The 14,025-nt window shown below is 44.0% G+C and overlaps 1 protein-coding gene across 1 annotated transcript; it reads right to left on the bottom strand.

The window, feature by feature from the left end:
- Window positions 1–7,554: 7,554 nt before the first annotated feature.
- LOC311119439 (retinol dehydrogenase 12-like) lies at window positions 7,555–10,443 on the bottom strand (the record flags this gene model as incomplete). Its single annotated transcript, XM_084194133.1, has 7 exons — window positions 7,555–7,660; window positions 7,797–8,001; window positions 8,164–8,283; window positions 8,374–8,535; window positions 8,867–9,058; window positions 9,316–9,450; window positions 10,377–10,443. The coding sequence occupies 7 exons, from the start codon at window positions 10,441–10,443 to the stop codon at window positions 7,555–7,557; spliced, it is 987 nt and encodes a 328-aa protein (XP_084050259.1).
- Between the last annotated feature and the right edge of the window lie 3,582 nt (window positions 10,444–14,025).

Consider the following 14,025-nt stretch of genomic DNA (forward strand, 5'->3'; position numbering starts at 1 on the left):
AGACTCCCACAGCCAGGCCAACAGTGAGGGCCAGTGAAGACTGGGGTTGAATAAGACTCCCACAGCCAGGCCAACATTGAGGGCCAGTGAAGACTAGCCCTACCCAAAGTGCTACACACACCCCTTCCCTGGGAGGAGCCTTATAACCTACCAAGGGGTTGTTGATGTGTGTGGATCAATGTGTGTGTGTGTTTGTTTGTTTATGTGTGTGCGTGCGTGCGTGTGTGCGTGTGTGCATGTGTGCGTGCGTGCGTGTGTGTGTGTGTGTGTGTGTGTGTGTGTGTGTGTGTGTGTGTGTGTGTGTGTGTGTGTGTGTGTGAGGGGAACAACAGGGACCCCAGGGTCAGCATAACAAGGGCTGGGGTTGGCCATAATGACGTGTCCTATTCACTAGCCCCTGTCTGAGTTGCCCAGTGCTCCTTTCACCGTGCCGGGTAAAGTGCGTCACTAGCCATCATTAGCATCCTGTTCAGTCATAATCACACATTCCTCTGTCCATACCCTTTCTGGAGAAACACTCAGTCACTGTGTTTAGTAGTCACCCTTGCCCCCTCGTCTTCTCTCTTGACAAAGTGTACCACACTGATGCCTGTGGTTATCATCCATTCACTCAACAATAGAGTTGAAAAGTATCCTGAAATGTTTCACACAGATCATGGAACATAACCACAGAGTATGTTTGACAACAGTTCTCGCCGTTTGTATCCCATACTGGTGTAAAAAGGCATTAACAGTGAAGTACATAAACATTGCTTTATTTTTGCCAAATTGATTACATAATGTGTAATTTCCATGTGGATGTAGCTATAATGTTATGAAGGGAATAACATGCTTTTAAACCATTAGAACCATTTAAACCATTAAACCAAAAATATAGGCACAGGTTTTACCAAAGGAGGCACCCTATGCTGTCAACCTTTGTCATCTTCAACACAGCTGTGCTAGTGCTGCTAATTAGACTAACAAGCCTTTTATAGCCGGGCTCTGGGGTCCTCCTGATGTTGTTGGCTTCTCTCCCTGGAGAGATGGAACTGTTGAGGGGATGCCTGAAGATAGTCAGACAGACTGACGGACAGACAGACAGACAGACAGACAGCCTGAGGGAAAGGTGATTGTAGATGAGGGTGGAACGTGCTCAACTATATTTTCTTTAAAGGACAATAGGGAAACAAGCCTATATCTCCTTTGGGGGGAGACAGGGGTAAGATAGGGGGGAGACAGGGGTAAGATAGGGGGAGACAGGCATTTATAAAAATGACCGGTAAGTGAACCAGTAAAGAGGAAGGCTGGTGCCGTACCCATTACCCCCATTAATGCCCAGACTGCCTGGCCTGATCAATCTTCCCACACCAACAGGATGCATTATCACATTCCAGGCTTTTCAGGCCTTAGTGTTTGTGTGTGTGTGTGTGTGCGTGTATGTGTGTGTGTGTGTGTGTGTGTGTGTGTGTGTGTATAGTGCGTGCGTGTGTGTGTGTGTGTGTGTGTGTGTGTGTGTGTGTGTGTGTGTGTGTGTGTGTGTGTGTGTGTGTGTGTGTGTGTGTGTGTGTGTGTGTGTGTGTGTGTGTTGAGAGACTCCACCCTGGCACTCAGTCATTGATCCAGGCCATTACTGTATGTGGGTCTTTCTGTCAGGGTCCTGAATGAGGTTGTTCGATATGTCTGAGTGTAGTGGCATTGGGAATGTAATGTCCAATGGATATAAAAGTAGGTAGCTTTTACAGTGTCTCCAGTGGCAGTCCAGATGAGCCGATATTCAACTGAGCATAGCTCGCAGACTCTACAGGACAGAGATTGTCAAAGAGATAGCTAGTGTTTTCTGAGCTAACATTTAGGGGAACTTGTATATACATACAGAAAATATGTTTATCCATTTTAGTAAAAAGATCAGTCTATATGGTAATCATAGAGATGTTTGTCCTACCACTGACCTGTGACATCCTGTAACATGTGACCTCTCTAAGTTGCTTTTTACTTACCACCCGTGACAGGTCACATGTTGCTGTCAAAAGTCTCTGCAATAGCTTAATAAGATCAGCTCTTTAGTGGAAGAAGAGCTGTCATCTGCTTACTGACTCTCAGTTCAAGGGACTTCACCATTAGAACTATAAGGACAGCATGTCTACTGAACCATTAGGCCTACAACCACAGCATGTCTACTGAACCATTAGGCCTACAACCACAGCATGTCCACTGAACCATAAGGCCTACAACCACAGCATGTCTACTGAACCATTAGGCCTACAACCACAGCATGTCTACTGAACCATTAGGCCTACAACCACAGCATGTCTACTGAACCATTAGGCCTACAACCACAGCATGTCTACTGAACCATTAGGCCTACAACCACAGCATGTCTACTGAACCATTAGGCCTACAACCACAGCATGTCTACTGAACCATTAGGCCTACAATCACAGCATGTCTACTGAACCATTAGGCCTACAACCACAGCATGTGGGTGTAGAAGGATTACTGTTATACTATTCCAGGTATTCCTTAAAGAGGTAGGGTTTCAAGTGTCTCCGGAAGGTGGTCAGTGACTGTCCTGGCGTCGTGGGGAGCTTGTTCCACCATTGGGGTGCCAGAGCAGCGAATAGCTTTGACTGGGCTGAGTGGGAACTGTGCTTCCGTAGAGGTTGGGGGGCTAGCAGGCCAGAGGTGGATGAACGTAGTGCCCTCGTTTGGGTGTAGGGTCTGATCAGAGCCTGAAGGTAAGGAGGTGCCGTTCCCCTCACAGCTCCGTAGGCAAGCACCATGGTTTTCTAGTAGATGCGAGCTTCAACTGGAAGCCAGTGGAGTGTGCAGAGGAGCGGGGTGACATGAGAGAACCTGGGAAGGTTGAACACCAGACGGGCTGCAGCGTTCTTGATAAGTTGTAGGGATTTAATGGCACAGGCAGGGAGCCCAGCCAACAGCGAGTTGCAGTAACCCAGACGGGAGATGACAAGTGCCTGGATTAGGACCTGTGCCGCTTTCTGTGTAAGGTAGGGTCGTACTCTGCGAATGTTGTAGAGCATGAACCTGCAGGATCGGGTCACTGCTTTGATGTTAGTGGAGAACGACAGGATGTTGTCTAGGGTCACGCAAAGGTTCTTTGCACTCTGGGAGGAGGACACAATGGAGTTGTCAACTGTGATGGCGAGATCATGGAGCGGGCAGTCCTTCCCCGGGAGGAAGAGCAGCTCCGTCTTGCCGAGGTTCAGCTTGAGGTGGTGATCCGACATCCACACTGATATGTCTGCCAGACATGCAGAGATGCGATTCGCCACCTGGTTATCAGAAGGGGGAATGGAGAAAATTAATTGTGTGTCGTCTGCGTAGCAATGATAGGAGAGACCATGTGAGGATATGACAGAGCCAAGTGATTTGGTGTATAGAGAGAATAGGAAAGGGCCTAGAACTGTGCCCTGGGGGACACCAGTGGTGAGAGCACGTGGTGCGGAGACAGATTCTCGCCACACCACCTGGTAGGAGTGACCTGTCAGGTAGGATGCAATCCAAGAGTGAGCAGCGCCGGAGATGCCCAACTCGGAGAGGGTGGAGAGGAGGATCTGATGGTTCACAGTATCAAAGGCAGCAGATAGGTCTAGAAGGATAAGAGCAGAGGAGAGAGAGTTAGCTTTAGCAGTGTGGAAAGCCTCCGTGATACAGAGAAGAGCAGTCTCAGTTGAATGACCAGTCTTGAAACCTGACTGGTTTTGATCAAGAAGGTCATTCTGAGAGAGATAGCAGGAGAGTTGGCTAGAGACGGCACGTTCAAGAGTTTTGGAGAGAAAATAAAGAAGGGATGCTGGTCTGTAGTTGTTGACATCGGAGGGATCGAGTGTAGGTTTTTTGAGGAGGTGTGCAACTCTCGCTCTCTTGAAGACGGAAGGGACATAGCCAGCGGTGAAGGATGAGATGATGAGCGAGGTGAGGTAAGGGAGTAGGTCTACGGAAATGGTCTGGAGAAGAGAGGAAGGGATAGGGTCAAGCAGGCAGGTTGTTGGGCGGCCGGCCGTCACAAGTCGCAAGATTTCATCTGGAGAGAGAGGGGAGAAAGAAGTCAAAGCATAGGGTAGGGCAGTGTGAGCAGGACCAGCGGTGTCATTTGACTTAATAAATGAGGATCGGATGTCGTCAACCTTCTTTCAGCAGAGAGGAGAAGGTGGCAAAGAGCTTCTTAGGGTTAGAGGCAGAGGCTTGAAATGTAGAGTGGTAGAAAGTGTCTTTAGCAGCAGAAACAGAGGAAGAAAATGTAGAGAGGAGGGAGTGAAAAGATGACAGGTCTGCAGGGAGTCTAGTTTTCCTCCATTTCCGCTCGGCTGCCGGAGCCCTGTTCTGTGAGCTCGCAATGAGTCGTCAAGCCACGGAGCAGGAGGGGAGAACCGAGCCGGCCGGGAGGATAGGGGACATAGAGAGTCAAAAGATGCAGAAAGGGAGGAGAGGAGGGTTGAGGAGGCAGAATCAGGAGATCGGAGGGAGAAGGATTTAGCAGAGGGAAGAGATGATAGGATGGAAGAGGAGAGAGTAGTGGGAGAGAGAGAGTGAAGGTTGCGACGGCACATTACCATCTGAGTAGGGGCAGAGTGGGTAGTGTTGGAGGAGAGTGAGAGAGAAAAGGATACGAAGTAGTGGTCGGAGACTTGGAGGGGAGTTGCAGTAAGATTAGTAGAAGAACAGCATCTAGTAAAGATGAGGTCAAGCGTATTGCCTGCCTTGTGAGTAGGTGGGGACGGTGAGAGGGTGAGGTCAAAAGAGGAAAGGAGTGGAAAGAAGGAGGCAGAGAGAAATGAGTCAAAGGCAGACGTAGGGAGGTTAAAGTCACCCAGAACTGTGAGGGGTGAGCCATCCTCAGGAAAGGAACTTATCAAGGCATCAAGCTCATTGATGAACTCTCCAAGGGAACCTGGAGGGCGATAAATGATAAGGATGTTAAGCTTGAATGGGCTAGTGACTGTGACAGCATGGAATTCAAATGAGGAGATAGACAGATGGGTCAGGGGGAAAAGAGAGAATGTCCACTTGGGAGAGATGAGGATTCCTGTGCCACCGCCGCGCTGACCAGATGCTCTCGGGGTATGCGAGAACACATGATCAGACGAGGAAAGAGCAGTAGGAGTAGCAGTAATCCATGTTTCCGTCAGCGCCAAGAAGTCAAGGGACTGGAGGGCAGCATAGGCTGAGATGAACTCTGCCTTGTTGGCCGCAGAACGGCAGTTCCAGAGGCTGCCGGAGACCTGGAACTCCACGTGGGTCGTGCGCGCAGGGACCACCAGATTAGAGTCATCATGTCTACTGAACCATTAGGCCTACAACCACAGCATGTCTACTGAACCATTAGGCCTATAAGGACAGCATGTCTACTGAACCATTAGGCCTACAACCACAGCATGTCTACTGAACCGTTAGGCCTATAAGGACAGCATGTCTACTGAACCATTAGGTCTACAACCACAGCATGTCTACTGAACAATTAGGCCTATAAGGACAGCATGTCTACTGAACCATTAGGCCTATAAGGACAGCATGTCTACTGAACCATTAGGCCTATAAGGACAGCATGTCTACTGAACCATTAGGCCTATAAGGACAGCATGTCTACTGAACCATTAGGCCTACAACCACAGCATGTCTACTGAACCATTAGGCCTACAACCACTGACTCCTAACATTATTCTAAACCCTTGTAGTGTAGTCTATTAGGCCCTATGAAGGTTACTATACATATGGTGATATTGTGTTTGTCTCAGCTTCTTTATTTCAAAGCACTTGCTGCAAGTCGACAGGAATAAGACTAAATGTAAAAAATATGATTAATTGGGAACATGAAAGGACACCTGAGTAGTATGTTTAAAACAATTCAGTTACGACTCAGTACCAGCAATCCTGGAAAGAGGCTGCAGGGTGCTTACTGCGTTGTAAGTGGACTACGCTGCTCTCTAGTGGCTCAATGATAATGGACACATTTCCCTCTGCTGGTTACTCCTGCTCACTGCATGTTAGAAAATCTTCACAGATGGAATAAGATAATCAAATTGATACAGTTTGATGCAAAACACGTTTTTTTATTCAAATGAATGTAAACAACAGAAACAAAGCTACAATTTCATTTGAGATAGTCCTTGTTGCTATGTTGCAAAATTACCTTGAAGAGGATCCTTCCTTGAAAAACAGAATGACCATCAGTAGTTTCCCATTTCAGGAGTGAATTCCAAAAGACAACTACTCTTTATAGTGTATCACCAAAACATTTAGGATAAACATGCTTTTACAGTGCCCTCAGGAAATAAACAGGTGAATACTTGGCAATAATTACCTGCAATCTCTAATGATCAAATTGTCATTTTAGTACAAATATACTATTTACCTGCTTATTTCATAAACACGACACTCTAAAGTGTTCAACTGCAGTAAATGCATGATCACCAGTGTAATATTAATCCCAATGTACTAAGCTATCAAGTACAACACTCTCAACTGACATTCATATTATCAGGCAGAGGCATCATGCCCATAGGGGGCACAGGGGCACGTGCCCCATCAGATTTGTCCTGTTTAAAAAAATAAAAAATAAAAAGCCTCCTAACAATTTTATGAAGTTGGCTTTAGCTAGCCCAGATAGGTTCCCAATCTCCCAACCTCATAACTAGCTATAAAGAAACCATTTCAGGCTATCAAACAAGTTAGAGTAGCTAGCTTGTCTAACTATCTTAGCTAGCATGCCTGCTGGCAAGGTTGGTAGACTTTAGAAAAGCAAACAATTCCTAAATGTACTGAATAAGACTCACATTCCTTTCAATCTTTTACCCATATTTTAGCAGAGAATAATATTTTGTTTCTTTAAAAAATGAACCACCAGTCAGGAGGATACAGACATCTCAAAAAGTATGTTTAGATATACAGAAAAATATACATATTTTTCACACAGAATTAGCCATAATAATCATGGCTCTAGATTGCAGGAAAAAGCTGTTTCAGGTGTTTGAAAAATGCTAAATTCACCAACTCCCCAGACATCCTCACGTACTTTGTGCCCCCTTAGATTTTTGGGGTACAAGACGCCCCTGTTAACAGGGGCCAGAATTTTACAAGAATGACTAGCGATGGATGCTCCAAATGATTTCTCAGATATCTGATCTCCAGCATAGTGAGATGAAAGGACTTTATGTCCTGAGTTGAGTTCCTACAGGTCTGTTAGTCTTTCAGTCTGCAATCTCCAAGGTAAGCATGGACGCCCCAACCTGTTAACTATACATCACCCATGCATGTCTTTTTGAAGACTCCTTACAGTTTTTTTTTATATTGAGAGGCCTGAGAAGGCTTGAGGATTCCTTGGTACGAGTCGTCCAATCTGTTGAAGCTGTTTGTCAGAGAGGGTTAGGGCTGTCCTAAGTTCATGAGTTCCCGGTTTTCAGATGGAGGGGGTTGTTCAGTCTTTCTCTATGGTTTGAAGGTGGAGGGGGTTGTTCAATCTTTCTCTATGGTTTGAAGGTGGGGGGGGGGGGGGGGGGGGGGGGGGGGGGGTTGTTCAGTATTTCTCTATAGTTTTCAGATGGAGGGGGTTGTTCAGTCTTTCTCTATGTAACCCACCAGACGGGCACTTTCCTTCCAAAGCCTCTTGGCCACCGCATCATCCCTCCCCTCTGGGGCGGTCTCCATCACGACACAGTCACTGAGACACACACACACAATAACACTTTACAAACCAGAGCTAAACAACCTTGACAACAATTCAAAAACAATAGAATACAGTAACTTTGACTTAATGTCCATGTCCTATCCACCACTACTTTCACAACAGAGCTTACCTGAAGTAGCAGCCAGACTTGTGCTCCAATCCTGGGGTGACAGCACAGTAGATGGAGGTCTGTGCGCCCTGGGTGGAGGTCTTCATGAGGAGCACGGAGGGGGCTGACAGGATGGCCCTCAGCATGGGGAACCAGGTCTCCACGTGGCGGGTCAGCTCTGTCCTGATCACCCCGGGATGCAGGCTGTAAGACGTCACCCCCGTACCTACCAGGGGATCAGATCCCAGTGTGTTACACCTCTACACAGTGTCTGGGAAAAGTCCTATCTGCCAGTGAATTAAAACTGTTATTGGTGACAATATCGTTGTTGTAATGGTTGTAATAAATGTGCACAAAGCCAAAGACAACCAAGGGTATTTCCGTTTACCTTTCAACCTTCTGGCCAGCTCTCTGGAGAATAGCACGTTGGCCAGCTTGCTCTGTCTGTAACTGACCAGAGAGTTGTATGGCCTCTTGGCAAAGAAAAGATCATCAAACTGGATCTTACCTAGATGTAGGAAAATAAACATAGTTTTTTTTACATTGCATGGCACCTATATTATGGAAAGGCAGAAAAAAGTCCAATAGTCCGGTTTACCCCCTTTGTGTGCAATGCTAGACACATTGACCACACGGCTAGGGGCGGAGCTCTTGAGCTTCCCCAGAAGGAGATTGGTCAGCAGGAAGTGTCCGAGGTGATTGACAGCCAGTTGTGTCTCGAAGCCGTCCTCTGTTAGCCACTTAGGGCACATCATCACACCTGATGGAGACAATCATCATGATGAAGCGCTATATAACTGGAATCAACCATCCTTATCAGTCATAATGCCATAGAGCCAGCTTCCCATTCAGGGCCCGTATTAACAAAGCATCTCAGTGTAGGAGTGCTGATCTAGGATCAGGTCTCCCCGGTCCATGTAATCTTATTCGTTATGATCTAAAAGGAGAAAAAAAACTATCCTAGATCAGCACTTTTCCCTCTGAGACATTTTGTGAATCTGTGCCCAGACATGGCTGTTCCAGTGGTTGCTGATGCCATAGAGCCAGCTTCCCGTCCAGACATGGCTGTCCCAGTGGTTGCTGATGCTCACCGGCATTGTTGATGAGTATATCTAGGCGATCCTCACTGGCAATGAACTCTTTGGCCAACTCTCTGACAGAGTACATAGAGGCCAGGTCCAGGTGACGCACTACGATGTTGTTGTTCCCCGTGGCCTGACGAATCTCGTCCGCCGCCCTCGCAGCCCGTGTCAGGTCCCGGCACGCCATCACCACCCGCGCCCCTGCAGCTCCCCAAAGTCAGTTAGAGAAGGCACAAACACACAACACAAACCATCCCCCACAGAGTACATTCTGTCCAAAGAGGAGGGTACCCTGCTCCCAGTATTCCAACCATTTCCTGGGATGGAATGGTCGAAGCAGCAGTATAACACCCAGCCTTAAAGTAGGTCAAAATGTGGCCATATCTGATACACACATACCACATACACACACACTTTGTGACATTGTGTACATAACTACATTTGTGATTGTGCCATACCTCTACGTGCCATGTCACGGCACGTTTCCTTGCCAATGCCGGTGTTGGCACCGGTGACCAACACCGTCTTGCCACGTAATTGGACTGAAGATCGACACACACCCCCAGCAATCCATTTTCTCAGCAGAACAATGCCTGGCGGTGCAACAAACAACATGAAAACAATTAATTCCCTCCCACATTATCACTTGAAAGCTGTACTCTCTTAGAAAAAAAGGTGCTATCTAGAACCTAAAAGGGTTCTTCGGTTCTTCTTCCGGGTAGAACCCTTTGGGTTCCATTTAGAACCCTTTCCACAGAGGGTTCTACATGGAACCCAAAAGTGTTCTACCTGAAACATAAAAGGGTTCTACATGGAACCAAAATAGTTATCCTATGGGGACAGCCGAAGAACCCTTTTGGAACCTTTTTTTCTAAGAGTGTAGTGAGTAGATTTGAGTGCAAAATATTATGGTGACCAGGAATATGGACTAGAACTCTGACTGTGAAGCTCTGGTGTCTGAGCTGATGATGTTTTGGTGGAGGCAATGTAGGACTCTTAAAATCAAATGTTTCTGTGTTTTCTGACAGAAACTCTGAGTATTTTAAGATGCTCCTGGAATGTATGAGCACGAGTGAACTGTGCATTTGATATTAAGAGCTGGGATATTGTTGTGGTAAAGAACTGTTCAAAAACATTGAATAACATAAAGATAACATCTTAATAACAGATGTCTGCAGAGAGAGCATAAATATATGCTGGCAAATTTAGTAAAGTGTTCTTCACAAATTAGAATTAACACCACCAATTTTGTTATTGTCTGTTTAATATTCAAAATAACAGCAAAGTTATCTCTCTCTCTAGAGAGACAAAAAGACAAACCAAGTTGAATTATAATAGAAAATGAAAATTATCTTTAGAGCCTTTTTTAAAAACTGTTAAATCGATTTGATATTCTGAGTAATTTCCTTGCCCCGCATTCACATTTCATTCAAAGTCTATTCTATATTTTTGACTTGGTTATTTCATTGCAACAAACACGCTTCAAATAGTACAAAGAACAACAAAGGCCAAGACTTACAGATCACTGTCACCGCTATGACAGCGCCATACTTAACCGGCGCAGACGGATCAACTTCATCCCACATTTTATCCGTAGCCTAGGCAAAGACCTGCCAGACCATAGGTGGACGGACCGAATACCGTCCTCCTTGGGAGTCACTTCGTTCTAATCCAGGAATATTACGATGTTTGTCGGCTATGATGCTCTCATCTGAGAGCGAGGCTATTAATAGGTTTAAAGCTATTTAAATAGAGGGATTTAGCGTCTGTCTTCAGATTACGAAGCGATTACACTCGTATTCTCTATTGTATCATTGGCAATACGAGAGCAGCAGTGGTGTCGAAATACAAAGTGTTATGTTACATCTCTAGGTGTGAACTGAGTGAGCCCCGTCCAGCGAATGAAAACGCTGCAAACAAATGTTTACATACCAATGCAAATGAATAGAATTGTATAACAGTGCATTTTATTAGAATACAATTCCTAGATCATGATCTGACATAAAGGCTATATCCATGTCATGCCATTTAGGCTAATCTGCTGCCTACAACGATAAACGTTGACATCACAATGACAGGCTAATATCCTTATGTTTATAGGCTGCTGTGATAGTTGTTTGGTTAGGCTATTAGAGGTAAGACCTATTGCATAACACATATCCTTTATCAAATGTATAGGGACCAGAGGGAGATGGCATGCCTACTGTGCTACACTGATGCTACCCCACATTAATATTACTGGTCAGCATTACAATAGCCTAAACCTATAACCTAAGAGAATTAAATATGTATTTTTTTAATACACATTTCGAAATATATAGGCATAAGATTATGTTGAATATGGGCCACACACTAAGCAGGCAATCAAACAGAAAGTTATTAATGTACCCTCAGAACCTCAACCTGTGATGAAGGATATGGACACTATATTAAAGTAAAGGTCACTTTTTGTCTCTGTTATATGTGTTTTTTTTTGTGTTCATTTCCAGTCTACGCTACTCATATATTTCATTTCCCAGTTGTAAATAATGTCAAAGAGAAGACATGATGGTCTGTAAACAAAATCTTTGATGAAGAATTGGAGTCTGAACTTGCCTGTTAACAGTTATTTGACTAGGCTACACATTGAAGTACCCTGGACATTTGTTTTTTTGTAATCTGAGTAATTTGTTACTCAACCCTGTCCAAGACAGTCTAGGCCTATAGCCTATAAGCAGTCTTTGTGTAACATTGTTTTGTTAAGTGGGCTACATGTAGGCCTATGTCATGTACATGAATCCAAAAGCGAATAAATTATCCTGGATGATTATCCTTTCTCTTTCACACACACACACACACACACACACAGTTCACTCTGTAAAATTGTAATGTGAGAACATAAAATTGCAGTGTGAGAATGTAACATTAATCAGCATATCAATAGTTAGTTCTCGAGAACCCAGACCTTCAGTTCTCAATTGAACGTATGGACCACAGCTGGATCAATGAACTACAATGCTATCACTCTGTTTTAAAGTTTAGAAACGTTAATAATCCTCACTTGCGATAGGCCTACGGTTTTGGAAACCTTTGTAACTTAACTTTCACATCAGGGTGAAATAATCTTTCAAATACAAAATATACACGTACTGTATGCAGTTTAGCAAAGTTGCATCCTTGTTGCACCCTGCAGAATTTTTTAAAAAACACAGCCCCCAGCCTAGGTACGAAACTTCCTCCCCAGTCATGCTCTATTGGAAATTGGAGGGGAGGAAGTGTAGTCTCGGTTTGAGGCAGCGTTCTTTCCTAAACTGCTTACAGTAAATGTATATTTTGTATATGAGCAATTATTTCTTGCTAATATGAAAGTTGAGTTCCAAATGATTCAAAAACAGTATCGCTTGCGAGGTGTATTTGCGTTTAGACAGAGCATTTTGGCAGCTTCGGAGCGTCTGGGCATTTTTCTCACAAGGCTAAAGAGGATGTCCAATGGCTCAATGTAATGCAATGTAATTGGAGTCATGAATAAGGGATAATCAATTGCATCATGATAGAACAAAATGGCTGCTTGCAGCTCCAATTAATTTGCCTTTATTGAGTGTATGGATATTAGTATTGACACACATTTGGTTGAAATTAATACTATTTGATGTATTTGAGTATTAATGACCGTGTTAGAAGGTAATTTAATTTAATTATTGACGTTTTTTATGTAATTTCTGAAAACAACGCAGTTTTAGGACAAATCTATTTCCTGAAACGCTTAGCTCCGCCTCTCTTCTGTACATTGATGGAAGCCAATCACAGTGCAGATTTTAAAGCGGAAATGACGCAAAACTTTGTTTCGACCAATGTAATTTGCTGAAAGAGGTAAACGTCTGTCTCCTTCATGCGGATTAATATGCCTCCAATTGGGAACATGTAGCCCGCGAATAATTTTTGTGTATTCTTGTTTATTAGCGTTCTGTCTTCGTATTGGAAAGGGTAAGTATTTACCTGTAATAGTTGATGGTCTACTTTTAGTTTAAGTGTGTCACAAATAATCCTTTTTTTTTGCCGTAAATATATCTAATATGCACACTAAACGTCGCAGTGGAAAGGCATCAATAGCGTAGCGAGTCTCAGTAGTAACATGTCTTTCCCCCAAAATGTGTGTGTGTGTGTGTGTGTGTGTGTGTGTGTGTGTGTGTGTGTGTGTGTGTGGGGGGGGTTCTTATCTGTTTGGAATGCGACTATTCCATTACGAGATCATGTCTTCTTCAATACATGTGTATAACTTGTTTGACTCAAGGAACGAATGGCTGTTTATTGCAGACATGCACCTCAAATCTGTCATGCATGCAGAGAACTATTTTCCCCCGCCCCTTTCGTAAATTTCCTAGTGGTTGCCAGGGACATTTTGCGAGAATTTCTATCACAATGAACCAGAGAAGAATAATAGATGAACTCAATTATATATATATATATATATATATATATATATATATATATATATATATATATATATATATTATTTATTTTGCCTAATTTTTATTTTTTTATTTTTTTTATTTCACCTTTATTTAACCAGGTAAACCAGTTGAGAACAAGTTCTCATTTACAACTGCGACCTGGCCAAGATAAAGCAAAGCAGTGCGATAAAAACAACAACACAGAGTTACATATGGGGTAAAACAAAACAAAAATCAAAAAAAAAACAAAAAAAAATACAACAGAAATACAATTAATATACAGTGTGCAAATTTAGCAAGTTATGGAGGTAAGGCAATAAAATAGGCTATAGTGCAAAATAATTACAATTTAGTATTAACACTGGAATGATGTGCAAGAGATGATGTGCAAATAGAGATACTGGGGTACAGATGAGCAAAATAAATAACAATATAGGGATGAGGTAGTTGGGCGGGCTAATTTCAGATGGGCTGTGTACAGGTGCAGTGATCGGTAAGGTGCTCTGACAACTGATGCTTAAAGTTAGTGAGGGAGATAAGTGTCTCCAGCTTCAGAGATTTTTGCAATTTGTTCCAGTCATTGGCAGCAGAGAACTGGAAGGAATTGCGGCCAAAGGAGGTGTTGGCTTTGGGGATGACCAGTGAGATATACCCGCTGGAGCGCAGACTACGGGTGGGTGTTGCTATGGTGACCAATGAGCTAAGATAAGGCGGGGATTTGCCTAGCAGTGATTTATA

The sequence above is a fragment of the Coregonus lavaretus genome, assembly GCF_964263955.1.
Source record: "Coregonus lavaretus genome assembly, contig: HAP1_SCAFFOLD_1994, whole genome shotgun sequence".
NCBI lineage: Eukaryota > Metazoa > Chordata > Actinopteri > Salmoniformes > Salmonidae > Coregonus > Coregonus lavaretus.